This window comes from Vombatus ursinus, unplaced genomic scaffold, assembly GCF_900497805.2.
Source record: "Vombatus ursinus unplaced genomic scaffold, bare-nosed wombat genome assembly UNPS02001419.1, whole genome shotgun sequence".
Lineage (NCBI taxonomy): Eukaryota > Metazoa > Chordata > Mammalia > Diprotodontia > Vombatidae > Vombatus > Vombatus ursinus.
The window spans coordinates 23,685,764-23,700,526 of record NW_020941197.1 but is presented as its reverse complement, the minus strand read 5'-3'; the positions used below and the strand labels follow the sequence as shown (position 1 = coordinate 23,700,526).

Genomic DNA, 14,763 nt, shown 5'->3' with positions numbered 1-14,763 from the left:
TTTCCTTTGTAATTGTCTTCATTATTTCCCTTGAGATTCAAGACCTCTGTCAAATGAAGTGTATTATTTTTTCTAGTTATGTAAAACAACCTTTTGATAGTATGATTAGTATGTAATTGAATTTGTAAATGAATTTAGGTAGTGTTATTGGCATGGTAAAACTATAAGCGATTAACTTCTCTCCAATAATCTAAGTCTGACTTTATTTCTGTAAAGATTGTTTTGTAGTTGTATTCCTCTAACTCCTGTGTGTCTTGGAAAGTGGAGTCCCAAACATTATATATATTTTATCATTATTTTTAATAGAAATTTTTTTTCATTTATTCCTGCTGGGGAGTTTTAGGTTGTGTTTTTTGTTTGTTTTGGGGGTTTTCTGTAAATACATAAGGGATGGTGAAGTCTGAAGCTTCATTTTATATTCCACTACTTGGCTGAAGTTACTAATTGTTTCAATTAATTTAGTGGGGAATTGTTAGGGTACTCTTAAATAACCCATATCATTTGCAAAAGTGATTATTTTGTTTCTTCTTAGCTTGTGTTCATCTCCCCAATTTCTTTTCTTTGCCCTGTCAATATAGCTAGCATTTCTAGAACTATAACAAATAATAGTGCTGAAAATGAATAACCTTGCTTTACCTCTTATTTTACTGGAAAGACCTGTTTCTCCATTATAAATAAAGCTAACTCTTGGTTTTGGATAGGACACTACTTACCCTATTAAGGAGTAGTTCATTTATTCCTATGTTTTGGGAAGTAAGTTTATCTATTTTGAGACTGGGCCTCCCTATCTCAGCCCAGGCCAGAAGTGCAGCAGCCACTTACTAATCTCACTACTGATCAGCAAAAAAGCTTTGATTGGCAGCATTTCCAACCTGGGCCAGTTCACCCCTTCTTACACATTCTGGTAGTCCTTCCCACAGGAGAGGGGTATCATCATATTGGTGCCAAACTTAGTGCAGACACTTGATTGACTTTATTCCTACTGCAGTTCAGAAATCCTACACTTAAGCAATCCATCAGTCTCAGCCTCCCTTTAGTGAGAATTACAAGTATGTGTCAACACATCCAATTCTTCTTATGCATTTTAATGTCTTTAACAGAAACAAGTGTTATATTTTGTAAAGAACTTTTTATACATCTACTGATACAATTATAAAATCAATTTTTTTGGTAACTAATATGGTCTATCATATTTACAGTTTTTCTAACACCGAAGCACCCCTGAATTCCTAAAATAAATCCAATCTGGTCATAACTTATAATATGATTAATATGTTGCTGTTGTCTTTTTCCTTTTTTTAATACAATATTTTCATACCACTATTCATTAGAGATATTATTCTAATGTTTTTTCTTTCTCTGCTTTCTCTCTCCCATGTTAGATCGCAAGATCATATTAGTTACAAAGAAAAATTTGATAGGATCCTGTCTTTTCCTATTTTTGCAAACAATTTATGTAAACTGAAATTAGTTGTTCTTTGAAAGTTTTATAGGATTTACTTATAAATCCATGTAGACCTAGGGTTTTTTCTTTAGGACTTCATTTATGTCTCATTCAATTTCTTTTTCTGAGATTGGGCTATGTAAATTCTCTATTTCTTATTCTGTCAATCTGAGTATTTTACTTCTTTTTAAAATATTCATTCATTTCACTTGTTACCAGTTTTGCTAGCATATCATAGACAAAGGAGTATCTAATAATTTCCTTTATTTTCTCTTCATTTGTTATTAATTCTTCTTTTGCATTTTTTATATTGTATTTTGGTTGGCCTCTTTTTTCATTATATTACCTAATAGTTGTAGATTTTTTTTGTTTTAAAAAAAGAAATCTACTTCCATCAATTTAATGTTTTTTATTTCAGTTTTATTTATCTCTCATTTTCTGAAATTTTGGGAGGTGTTTAGTTGGGGTTTGTGGTTTGTTGCTTTCCTATATTTTTTAGTTGCATGACCAATTCATCAATCATTTCTTTCTTTTTTTTGTTAATGTAAGTGTTAAGAGATAGAAATTTTCCCCCAGCCACTATTTTGGCTGCATTCTAAAAGTTTTGGTATATTGTATCATTGTTGCCATTTTCTTTGATAAAATTCTCTGTTGTTCCTATGATTTGTTCTTTAAGCCACACAAGATTAAATTATTTAATCTCCATTCAAGTTTGAATATTTTCTTAAAATGTCCATTGTGGATTACAATTTTATTGCATTTTGTCAGTAAAGTGTCTGTTTAATATTTCTGCTTTTATGCAACTGTTTATGAGATTTTACATTCTAATAAACATGTATATTCCTTTCTATTCCCACTCAGTAATCCTCAGAGATCTACCATAATTAAATTCTCTAAAATAATTCTTTTCAAGTCCTTAATATTTTACTTGTTTATTTTTAACACATTTACCTGGGTCTGAAAAGGGAACACTGAAATCACCTACTATTATATTTTTTGCTTTTATTTTTCTCTGTAATTAAATAAAATTATAAGTAATTATTTTGTATTTAGTATATTAGGTATTTTAGATATTAAAGGCATCTAAATACCTTTAGGTATTCATAACTATGCCATTTTATACATATTAGGTATTAATTCATTTCCTATGATACTTTAAAAGCATGAATGTTGTATGCTTATCTCTTTCAACCACATCTATTTCTACTGTTGCCTTGATTGAAGTCATGATTGTTACCCTGATGCTCTGCATTGGCCTTCTGTGCCTCAATTCAACTCTGTTAATTTTTGTTTCAAATGTGTTTCATATAAAAAAATATGTTGTTGGATACCACTTTCTGATCCATTCTGCTACCCTGTCAAGGGTGTCAAGGATGAAGTCTGAGAAAAGACCATCAGATGTGGCAATTAACAGATCATTAGTAACATTAGAGAGAGCAGTTTCAGCTAAGCAATGAGATCACAGACCAGGGTGAAAATGGTTCAAAGGTAAGAGAAGAAGAAGTGGAAGCAATAAGTTTAGACAGCTTTTTCTAGAAGTTTGGCTGAGAAAGGGACAAGAGACAGAAGAAGCTAGTTTAAGGAGATCATGGAGTGTGTTGTAAGTTTTTAAGGATGTAAGTTTTAAGGAATCAGGCACCTTTGACAATGAAGATTCATTAGCGACTGAAAAAAAAAAGGATGAAACTTTAAGAAAACTTTGATTTCAAGATATGTTTCATTGGTTGAAGAACTTCTAAATTTTGGAATGAGTGTGGAATTCAGTTTTCAATATGGATGGATTTTTATATATGATACTAGTATTGCCAATATGGAGTGGGTGACTATCTTCTTTGACAGAGGCTAATTTAAGTTTTTGGGTTTGTTTGTTTTTTAGGCAATTGGGGTTAAGTCACTTGCCCAGGGTCACACAGCCAGTAAGTGTCACATGTTTGGTCTGAGGCAGGATTTGAACTCAGGTCCACCTGACTTCAGGGCCAGTGCTCTATCTACTGTGCCACCTAGCTGTCCCGCTAATGTAAGTTTTGATATACTATTTTGATGGCTGCATCAAATTTTATGCTGAAATTAAATAATGTAGTCATTTAACTATGGCAGTACAGAATATATTAACTAGTTTACAGTAAATTCTCATAAAACAGTACTAGAATGGGGATCCTGACATCTGTTTGTGAAAATTTGGTTTGTAATGTTGAAGTAGGTGAAAAAGTCTATAAACTAAAAGCCTAATTCAGAAGTTACAAAATGACCAGAAAAATGATCTCTGTCATATTCCACTAACAGATACATTTTCTACCTGGAAGAGCATATTTTTGAAGAGAATATTTACTGTATGTGGATTTCACTTTCTCTTTTTCTACTGTAAGCTAACTTTCCAGAAAAGCTGATGTTAATTCTTGTTTTGAGCAATGTGTACAGTGAAATCTTTGGAAGAAAAGTGAAAACTGGGTTTTATACTCTCAAATACTTTGTAGAAACATTTTAAAAACAAGGTTGCATGTTTCTTTACAGATTTTTTTTTCAGATTTAGAAATTTAATTGTTCATTTCGATCAAGACATAGATAACAGGTAATTCTATGATTCTTTAATTCAGTTTAATATCTCATATGATTATTTATCATCTTTAAATAAGGTTTTACCTAGTCCATCTTTGGGGAAAAAAAAAAAGAAATGATGCCAGGGATGGTTTTAGAGAAACCTAAGACTTTATGAACTGATAGCAGAGTAAGGTAAGAACAGAACAATTTATACAATAACAAAGGCAAACACCTCTGAAAGCCTTGGGAACTCTGATCTATACAATGATTGACCATGATTCCAGACTATGAATGAGGCCTGCTACCCTTTTGCTAATACAGAAATGATGTGCTCAAGTTGCAGAATAAGATATAAGTTTCTGGATACAGCCAGTGTCAGAATTTATCTAGTTTGACTATGCATATTTGTAACAAAGGGGAAAAAATTAGCCAACCTGGCTTCCCTGGCTTCCTTCAAGTCCTAACTAAAATTGAAAATCTCACCTTTTATATGAAGCTTCTTCTGATCCCTCTTACTTAATTCTAGTGTCTTTCCTCTGTTGATTAATTCCAATTTGTCCCGTACATCATTTGTTTACAAATAGTTGTCTGCATGTTGTCTCCCCCATTAGACTTCGACCTCCTTAAAAGCAGGGATTGTCTCTAACTTCTCTTTGTATTGCCGTGGCTTAGCACAGTGGCAGGCACATAACTAGCACTGCATAAATGTTTACTGACCAACTAACTCAATCTTCATTTTTGCTGACATAACAGCAAACCTTTGACACTGGTAATCATCTTCTCCTGGATACTCCTATTTGTCTGACCACTTCTCAGTCTCTTTTGCTAAACTTTTATCCAGGTCACAATCATTAACTACGGGCACCCCTCCAGGCTCTGTCTTGGACCCTTTTCTTTTCCCTCTATACTATCCTACCTGGTAAACTCACCAACTACTATGAGCTCCATTAGCATCTTTATGCAGATGCTTCTCAGATCAGTCTAGAAGCTGTAATCTCTCTCCTCAGCTTCAGACCTGTATCACTACCTGTCTTTTGAACATCTTGAAATACATGTACATTTAGGCATCTCAAACTCAATAAACTCAAAACAGAATTCATTATCTTTCCTCCAAAACCCTCCTCTCTTTTCGACTTTCATATTACTATTAAGGGCATCATTATTGTACCAGTTATCCAGGCTCCCAGCCTTGCTTGTCATCTTCAACTGTTCTCTCTCACCCACTCCACAAACTCAATCTGTTGTCAGATCTTACTATTTCTATTTCTATTTATTTTATTTTATTTTTTATTTTTCAAGCAATTGGGGTTAAGTGACTTGCCCAGGGTCACACAGCTAGTAAGTGTCAAGTGTTTGGTCTGAGGCCGGATTTGAACTCAGGTCCTCCTGACTTCAGGGCCGGTTCTCTATCCACTGTGCCACCTAGCTGCCCCAAATCTTCCTGTTTCTACCTTCACAATATCTCTCCCATATACCTCCTTCTCTCCACCTTCATCACCCCTCACCTAAACTACCACAGTAGTTTTCTAATTTGTGTACCCACCTTGAATCTCTCACCACTCCAATTCATCCTTCACTCATTAGGAAGTAGAAGCACCAAGAGTATACCACTTTTTCAAGGAGGCTAGTCAAGAAAGCAAGGGAAGTTACAAGATGATCGCTAATATGGATGGATGGTAGGCTCAAGAGAGGCTTTTTTCAAGATCAAGGGAACAGGGTCTTATTAGTAGGTGGAAAGAAAGAAGCTGCCAGTTGGGGAAAGCCTGAAGATTTAGAGAGAGCTCTTAGTTGAGAGGATGAGGGCTAGAAGTATCATGGAGGAGGAAAGAAGAGGTTTGGAATAGCTGCTGTGAAAAGTAGGATAGAGAATATATTAGGAAAGAGCAAAAGGGCTACCTGGGAGCAGTGGAAACCCAGTTGAAATTAGATAACATAAATTTGTAACAGACCCAATCAGAACAGTTTCGTGACTTCCTCCAGCTCTATTCATAAGCATATGAGTAGAAGCAAAGGAAGGTTGGGTTTTGGCAAAATGTGATCACTAGGAAGACAAGTGGGAAATGGATTCAAGAGCAGAAGATCACATAAAGCTGAAACGGTTCACTGAGGGGTCAAGAATGGGAAGGGAGGAGAGTGCAGTCAGTAAACTTCTAAAGATAAAGAGAGTGGAAGTTAACAGTGAAGGCAAAGATGAGGCTTAGGTATAGAATCATAGATATAGAATTAGAAGGGACCTTAAGACTATTTAATCCAATCCCTTCATTTTAAAGATGAGGTTACTGGGGTACAGAGAGATAAATGATTTGTCCATGGAAGACCACAAAAGACATTAAGAAGCAGAGTCAGGATACAAACCAGAGTCTCATGACTCCAAGTTCAGTGCTCTTTCCACTGTACCTCAGGAGAAAAAATTACAATAAGGTTCAGAGATTTTGGAGTTTATGAACAAGGAAGCATAACACTTGTGGATGACAGCAAGATCAAAAGTATGACCATCCCTGTGTGAAGCTAAGATGGAGTACAGAAGTAGGTCATGGGGGCTGAATAAACTGAATAACTTGGAAGCTTGAGTATTTGAGGGAATATCAATATGTATACCGAACTCTACCTGTGTGAGGGAGGAGCTGGGGTGGAGAGGAAGCCTCAATGATCCAGTCTGTCAAGATAGATCCTAACTGTCATCCAGTGTGTTAGCGGTCCCTCTCAGCTTGGTGTCATCTCCAGATTTGATTAAGCAGGCTACCAATGCCTTTAACCAGGTTAATGGACTTACAATCTAGTTGGGAAGAAATTAGACATATGTACTCGTATACATATACATATATGCCTTTAGTAGCAAAGTTCCCAAGGTGGGCGATACTGGCCCCTGGGGAGTTGAGGAAGCAATCCAGAGGACAGTAGTACCCTCCGGTGCAATTGGGGGCATTGAATGAAAATAACTGAAGGAAAGAAGAGAATTTTGAAAAACCATTCGCAAATGTTTCATCTGTTGTGTAACAGAGTTAAAGTCGTAGTGATTACATTATTTTCCAAATAAACACACAAAATGCAAGTTATAACCAATCAGTGGTCAAGTCCACCAATAGGTTTTAACAAGCAAGTTCTGGCAGGTGAGCATGTGGCATACTGTTGGGAGGTCCAGAATGCGTCAGCAGGAACATGTGAGTGTAATGACTTGTTTACAATATGATACTATATGGTTACATGATGTAATACTGTTATCAAAATTTCAATGCAGGTAGGGGCAGCTAGGTGGCGCAGTGGATAGAGCACCGGCCCTGAATTCAAATACAGCCTCAGACCAAACACTTGACATGTACTAGCTGTGTGACCTTGGGCAAGTCACTTAACCCCAATTGCCTCACTAAAAAAGAAAAAGAAAAAAAGAAAATTTCAATCCAGGAAAAAACCCACACATTTACAATAAATTATTAAATTTGAGATGTCTTTTTTTTTAAATGTTGCAAATTTAAAGAAAAAAAATAATCATTGAAGGGTTAAAGAAAGTAGATGTCCAGAGGAGGTGCTGAGTAATTTTTTTTTAAAGGGGGCAGTAGGCCAAATAAGTTTGGGAACCTCTGCTTTATACAATGGATTTATAATTTAGTTATGGAGAAGCAAGAAAGATATGTATATGTATGACACATATACACATACATACATATAAGACAACACAGAGTAATATACACTAATTGTCAAATAGTCACAAAAAGAGAAGGTGACAGAGTTCAAATGAAGACATAGCCTTCAGAAGTTGAGCATTTGGGAAAGGCTTTGTGAAGGTGAAACTTGGTCTAGAACTTTATGACCAAGTTAAGACAGAAAAGCAGAACAAAGTCAAGGTATAGTTAGGAAAGAGCAAAACATGTTCAATGAATGTTGCAGTTTCTGTAGAACGGGAGATTCGTGTGATCGTAGATGTAGGGTTGACTTAGTGGTCATCTACTCTAAAATCCCTCATTTTTTGGATAAGAAAATTGGATCACAAAATTTAAAATGACTCAACTGAGGAAGCACACACCAGTCATGAGGTAGGAAATTTGGAATCTAAACCCAGGTCTTTGGAATCCAGTTTTTCTTCCACTGAACCACATTAGGGATCATATTTAGGGGAAAGCCTAAAATGCCAAGCTAGAAGCTCAGACTTTACTGGCAGGTCGTGGAGTTTTGAGCAATGGACAGCCAAATAGTATATGTACAGAGCAAATAGAATATGGATACATATTAGATGTAGAGACCAATTCAACGAGTACTGCTGTAGCCATTGTGAGATGATTAGCGCCAGAACCAGAATGGGAAGGAAGGAAAAGATGTGAAATTATCAATCAACCTTAGTGGTCCAGACCTGGGATTCATCGATGTAGTAGTACACCTCCTGTCTCTCCTGAGAAACATTAGGAAGGAAGAAGTGACAGGTGATCTTGGGATGTGGACAGAGGGAAAGGAAGTCAAATACAACTAAACATTTCAAGCTTGGATAACTGAGAGCATGATGGAGAACTGTCAGAAATAGGAAAATCCAAAGAGCATACAAACATTGGTAAAAAGACGAATAGCTTGGTTTTTTGACGTATTGAAATTAACGTTCACTGGAGCCAATAAAGTTTATGAAATTTAACTGTAGCTATTTTGAAGACATATGCACTCTCCTTTTTGTACTTTACAATCCAATTAAACTGACCTCCTCACTGCGGCCTGTACACAACAGTCCACTTCCTATCACCCTGATTTGTCCCACATGCAATGATTTCACTCCCTCCTCACCTCCACCATGAAAAATCCCTGGCTTCTTTCAAGGCTCAATTCAAGGGACACTTCCCACATAGGGGGAGACCCTAGCCCTGATCCCACAAATTGCTAGTGCCCTCCCCCTGAAAAAAAATCCTTATTTATTTTGTATGTATATTTTTATTGGGATGCAGTGTGGAGTAGTAGATATAACACCAGGTCAGAACCAGGAAGACCTGGTTTCAAGACCCATCTTGACATACTAGCTGTGTGACCCAGGCAAGTCTCAGTGGTCTCTAGGAAGCTCTCTACACACTTTTTTTTTGTCAATCAACAAGCATTTATTAAGTCCTGTCTATGTGCCAGGCACTATACTAAGCAATGGGGATATAAAGAAAAAATTAAAGTCTCTGCTCTCAAAAGTGCTTATATTCAGAAGACAGCATACACATCCGTGTGTGTGTGTGTGTGTGTGTGTGTGTGTGTGTGTGTGTGTGTGTGTACAGAGCAGGTGGAAGGGAACCTTTGAAGGCAGCAGGGGTTGAGGGCAAGAGGAGAATCAGGAAAGGCTGCCTTCAAAAGTTGGCATGTAAACCAAGTCTTCAAGGCAGGGAGGGACATCCACATCAATGTCCAAGCCATCCTTGATAACATGAGACAGGCTCCTCATGTCTACCACGCTTTTCTCTATTGCGTTTTGGATCACCCACAACTTAATTTCTGTGGTGGGCTCTGAATCCCAGACAAAACGCATCTTATGAAGACTTTTAAGTTGCAGAAAAGGTTCTGAACCGCATTCCTAGAGAGTTCTTTATGGCAATGAAATCACAAAGTTAGTCCCTAGCCCTCCACAAGTCTCAGTGTAGTTTTTTTAAACTATTAAAATTTAAAGACTTTTGGCATACCTTGTATCTGCTTATCTGCACTTCTCCACAACAGAATTTAAGGGACTGTTTCTAGGGCAGTACCTTGGCACACAGTGAGCATTTAAATGCTTTTTGGATTCTATTTTTTTTTTATCACCCTCCGGCCTAGCACTGAACTTGATATACAGTAGGTACTTAATAAATGCTTTTTTGAGTCTATTTTTTCTCCCCACACCCACACCCACAAAGGAGGGACTTAACATGCTCCTAGGATTCTATTTTGTTTTTACTGCCCTCCCCATACCACCCCCAGCCTAGCTCCACATAGATGTAGTTCAGTCAAGCCTGACTCTTCATAACCCCATTTGGGGTTTTCTTGGCAGATACTGCAGTGGTTTGCCATTTCCTTCTCCAGCTCATCTGAGAGATGAGCAAACTGAGGCAAACAGGGTTAAGTGACTTGCACAGGGTCACACAGCTAAGACATATCTAAGGTAGAATTTGAACTCAGGTCTTTCTGAGACCAATCCCAGAGCTCTGTCCACTTGGCCACCTGGCTACATTTAACATAGTATGCGCTTTAACAAGACAATTTTTCGAATCTATTTTTTACATCCCCCGCCCCACCCCAGCACAGGACTTGGCACACGGTGAGCCCTAAGATGTTTTTTCGATTCAATTTTGTTTTTACCTCCCCCGAGCACCTGGCACAGTACTTGGCACACAGTTGGCACTTAAACAAATGCTTTGTGAACGAAGCCTAAGAACAGCGGCGTTTCAGGATTAAAACGATTTTCCCTCAGCCAAAACCTTGCATGGGTGCAAAGGTCGCATGCTGTCCCAATCCGGATGGCCCAACGGACAAGGGAAGGCAGAAGGCAGCAGGCTCCGAGCACGGGAGGAGGAAGGCTGTCGGGTCGGCGGGAGAACAGATGATTCTTCAAAATGAAAACTTTGGAAGCGGAAGGGGGGGGCGACGGGCGCGGAGTCGGTGGATCCCAGAATGAAAAAGAAGAATGGCAAAGAGGATACCCAGAGCCAGCGGGAAACGTATGAACGCTTAGTGAACGCGCCCCAGCCCCCGGCCAGCTCCACGCCTCTGGCTCCCCAGACCGCCAGAGACCCCTCTTACCTGCTGGGCTGTCAAAGCTCCCTCCATCACTGCCCACCTCCTGCGCGGGCGGCACTGCGCAGGCGCTCCTGCCCTCCGCTTCATCCCACCACCACTCCCACCCTCCCTAACCCCCATGCAGTCACACCGCACACCAGACACTCGGTGACCTTCCAACTGGGAAAGCGGGAGGGGGGGGGGGTGCCTGCCTCAGCCGAGCGTGAGCGCACGCGCAGGCCCACCGCCTTCCCTACCCCACCCCCCCCCCCCCCCCCCCCCCCACCCCTTCCCCTCAGCTCGCCGGGCCCCTCGCCCGGAGCACGTGGGCCCCCGCGCTCCCCCTGGCGGCGGTTGAGGGCCAGAGTCTGGCGCAAAGTACAGAGTCACGGGACGATTTTGGCGACTCCCGTGGGCGGGGTGCGCGCCGACTGTCCTCCTCCGCCTTACACCTCAGGAGGGGCTATTTTCCCGCCCCCAGCAGAAGCTTGTACAGTCACCGTTAGGCTGAGCCCTTCTGGCCTCTGTGAATCCCACCCCCACCCCCACCCCAGGGGTCATCCCCCTCCTCTAAAGCCGCTAGAAGAGGGGAGGCTTGGCGCGCCTCCAGAGGCTGCCCTTTGCAGGATTTCTTCAGCCTGACCATGCGTGTTTGTTAGGACTTAGTTTTGATTTTTTTTTTTCCGTCCAGTGTGAAGAGGAGAAAGTAAATACTTGTTTTTTGGGGGGGAAAAAATGTATTCCTTGACTTATTTGGCATATTTGTTAGAAAGATTTTGTTGGGGGGGAGGGTGTTTCCTCCAATGAGAAGAAGGGGAAATAAATGCTCATACGGGGGGGGCGGAATTACCTGATTGTGCATATTCGTTGCAAGGATTTGGGGGGGCGGGGGTCCCTCCAATGGGAAGAAGAGGAAATAAAAGTTCATGGGGCGGGGGTAGGGAATTAATTCCTTGACTGTGCATGTTTGTTACAAGGATTTTGTTAAGTTTTTTCCTCCAGTGGGAAGAAGGGAAAATAATGCTTGTGCATGGGTGGGGGGTTGGGATTCCTTGTCTACATATTCGTTGCAAGGATTTGGCGGGAGGGGATCCGGGGATCCTCCAGTGGAAAGAAGAGAAAATAAATGTTCATAAGGGGGAAAAGTCATTCCTTGACTACGCATGTTTGTCGTAAGGATTTAGGTTTTTTTCCCCCAATGGAAAAAAGAGAAAAGAAATGCTTCTTCACTGAGGGGAAAGGGAGAATAATTCCTTGATTGTGCATATTTATCACAAGGATTTGTGTTTTTTTTTTCCCTCCAATGGGAAGAAGAGAAAATAAATACTTGTTCATTGGCTGGAAAATTCATTCCTTGACTATGCATATTTGTTACATGGATTTGAGGTTTTTTTTCCTCAAGTGGGAAGAAGAGGAAATAAATGTTTGTTCATTAGAGGAGGAAGTGGGAGGGAGAGATAGTTGGTAAGCCAAGGAGTCAAGAGAGGGGCGCAATGAAAGGCTTTAATAGTTTTAAACTGCACTAAGACTTTTGGAACACTTGGTATAGGAGACAAATATGATAAGGGATGATTTGATTTTTTAAAAAATAGCAGTGAGCAAAATGGAGGAGACTGAGGATAAAGCCATAGGATTGAAGAGACATATAATAATAACTAGTAATTTTGTAGGAGCTATGTAACACTTCAAGGTTTGCAAAACACTTTACACATGTTAGCTCATTTGATCCTCACAACAACCCTGATATTATTAACCCCATTTTATAAATGATACTGAGGCTGAGGTGGAAATGACTTGTCCAGAGTCACACAGCTAGTGTATGAAGATAGGATTATGAACTCAGATAATAATAACATATTTATATAGCACTTACTATGAATCAGGCATTGTGCTTTGATCCTTACAATAACCCTGGGAGGTAGTGATGGGGTGCTATCTCAGACAATCACTCCCCAGCCCAAGGACACTGTGCCTAGCAATTACTCATGTGTGGGCCCCAGCAAGACCTTTATCTCTCTTCCTGGTGCAGCTACACAAAGCTGGGTGAGAGAGTGCTGGGCTGCTCAGGCCCCAGCCCTCAGATCCTGTCTCTGGAAGCCTCCCAGTTCCTTAGTAAGCTACTGTCTTGTGAGAAAGCTTTCCCTTGTTGCATTCTCTCATCAAGACAGAGACAGAGGGGGGTACCTTGCCCAGCCCAAGGAGTTTTGTCCTTGGCTGGCCCAAGGACTCTTCCTCCTGCCAGACTCCCAAGATTCATACCTCTGTCATCTCCCTCCCTGTCTGGTATACTCCCTGTACTTTCCCATCCATAGCTCCCAAAGACACCTGGACCTTTGGATTACCTAATCAGTATCCCTGACATTCCTTTCCCATGCCCTTTTCCATATAAACCCTAGCTCCATCCTCAGTCTCTTGCAGGTTCCTTAAGAATCCTTGCCTGCTGAAAAGTGTAACAATAAATCTTTGCCACCTTGACTTAAAGAATGCTTGAGTCTGTGAATTCATTCCAGACGACCCCGCCCTGCACTCGAGTCTTTGAGGGTTCTCAACCTCTCAGACCGCAACAGTAGGGTGCTAAAATTATCTTCACTTTATAGTTCCTGTTTGAAGACTATCTAGCAGACTTTGTATGACTTACATTTCAGGACTGTTTGTAGAGAACACTTTTGTTCAGGTTAGGGTCAAAATCCCTTCCAACTGTAAGATTTAATAATTCATTCCTTAAGTAGAGCTTGCAGGTTTTACATTGAGTTGGACCATCTTCCCTCCTTACTTTGTCCTGCATTTCTCACCTTTGTCCTTATGATGGGGATGGGATCTGAATCCCTATAAGAAAGGTTTTAGGGGGTTAGGCTTCCACAAAAGAGGGGAATTGTAAGAAAGGTTTTAGGGAGTTAGGCTTCCACAGCAGGATAAGAAACTCTAAGATCTTGTGGATAGTCCCTCAACCAATCAGACAGTGTACCAAACATTCTGTAAACGGCTAGTTCCTTAAGAAAGAGCCCTGGAGGCTAAACCTGTTGCAACAAGGCTTTTCTCTGAGGTGCTTGCTTAATAAGGTTATTAAATATTAACTGACACACTCCGAGGATGTTCATTTTTGAACATGGGACCCATGAAGTGGGCGGAGTTAACAGAACATGGAAGAACATGTGATGGGCTGTCCAGTAACTCAGATGAACTAGACCAATCCTACCCCTGGTGGGTGGAGTATGGATCTTACTGTTTAAAAGTTGATTCTACCACTGAACCCAGTGCCCACATGCTACTTAAGTGTGTTGTGCCTGCTTCTCTCACAAGAAGTGTAATAAAGGCTTTCCTTCATTCAATCACTGTAGTAGATTTTTGTTTCAGATTTTTTCTAACACCCCTAAAAGGAAAAGACCATGTCTTTGGGATCTGGACCCCAAAAAAGAAAATCCCTGGACATATCCCAAATCTCTGGTATTTGCCTGAGGCTATAATCCACTCTACTGGCCTTTCATTGTGGCTACACCTAATCTCCCAATTCTGTTCTGGTACCTTCTGATTGCCTTGGGCCACCTCCCACCGTTCATCCTATCTAGACTCCATTCTCCCTTGGCCACATGGTCCAGGTCCCTGGTGTTCTGTTCACTCCAGCTTACTGGCCACTCTCATCTAGATCCTCCTTAGACCCCTCTTCCAGTCACCCTAGACTTCTTGTCCACTCCTGGTTCCCTCCCACAGTCTTTTTGTATATAAGATTCATCTAGTCTCCGTTAAGGTGCTCAGATTCTTAAGATCTGGCCCTCTTGCATTAGCATTACAAATGCTTAGATTCCTTAGGAGTCTGGTCAAGATGGCAGATGTTCTAATACACCATGTCTTTGGCTGAGAGAAGGCTTGGGTCAAATTCATTCGGGCAAGACTTGTGTGTTGTAATTTTGGGGTCCCAGCACCCCAGACCCCTAAACCTCCACATATACAAAACTCATAAACATCTCAATCTGAAGACAAAGCAAATACTGTATTCAGTTCATGGTGTCTGACTTTACACTTCTTATGTGTGTTGTACAGCTTTTCCTATGTGATGTTAAATCTATATTTCTTCCTGAATA

General features: G+C 40.2%; 1 protein-coding gene across 2 annotated transcripts in view; it reads right to left on the bottom strand.

The window, feature by feature from the left end:
* GRAMD1C (GRAM domain containing 1C) overlaps positions 1–10,771 on the bottom strand; it is a 129,476-nt gene extending 118,705 nt beyond the window's left edge. For both annotated transcript variants that reach the window (XM_027868783.1, XM_027868765.1), the window contains exon 1: positions 10,709–10,771. In XM_027868783.1, the coding sequence (XP_027724584.1) occupies positions 10,709–10,735 (27 nt within the window). In that variant the 5' untranslated portion in view covers positions 10,736–10,771. The remainder of the gene's footprint in view (positions 1–10,708) is intronic.
* Between the last annotated feature and the right edge of the window lie 3,992 nt (positions 10,772–14,763).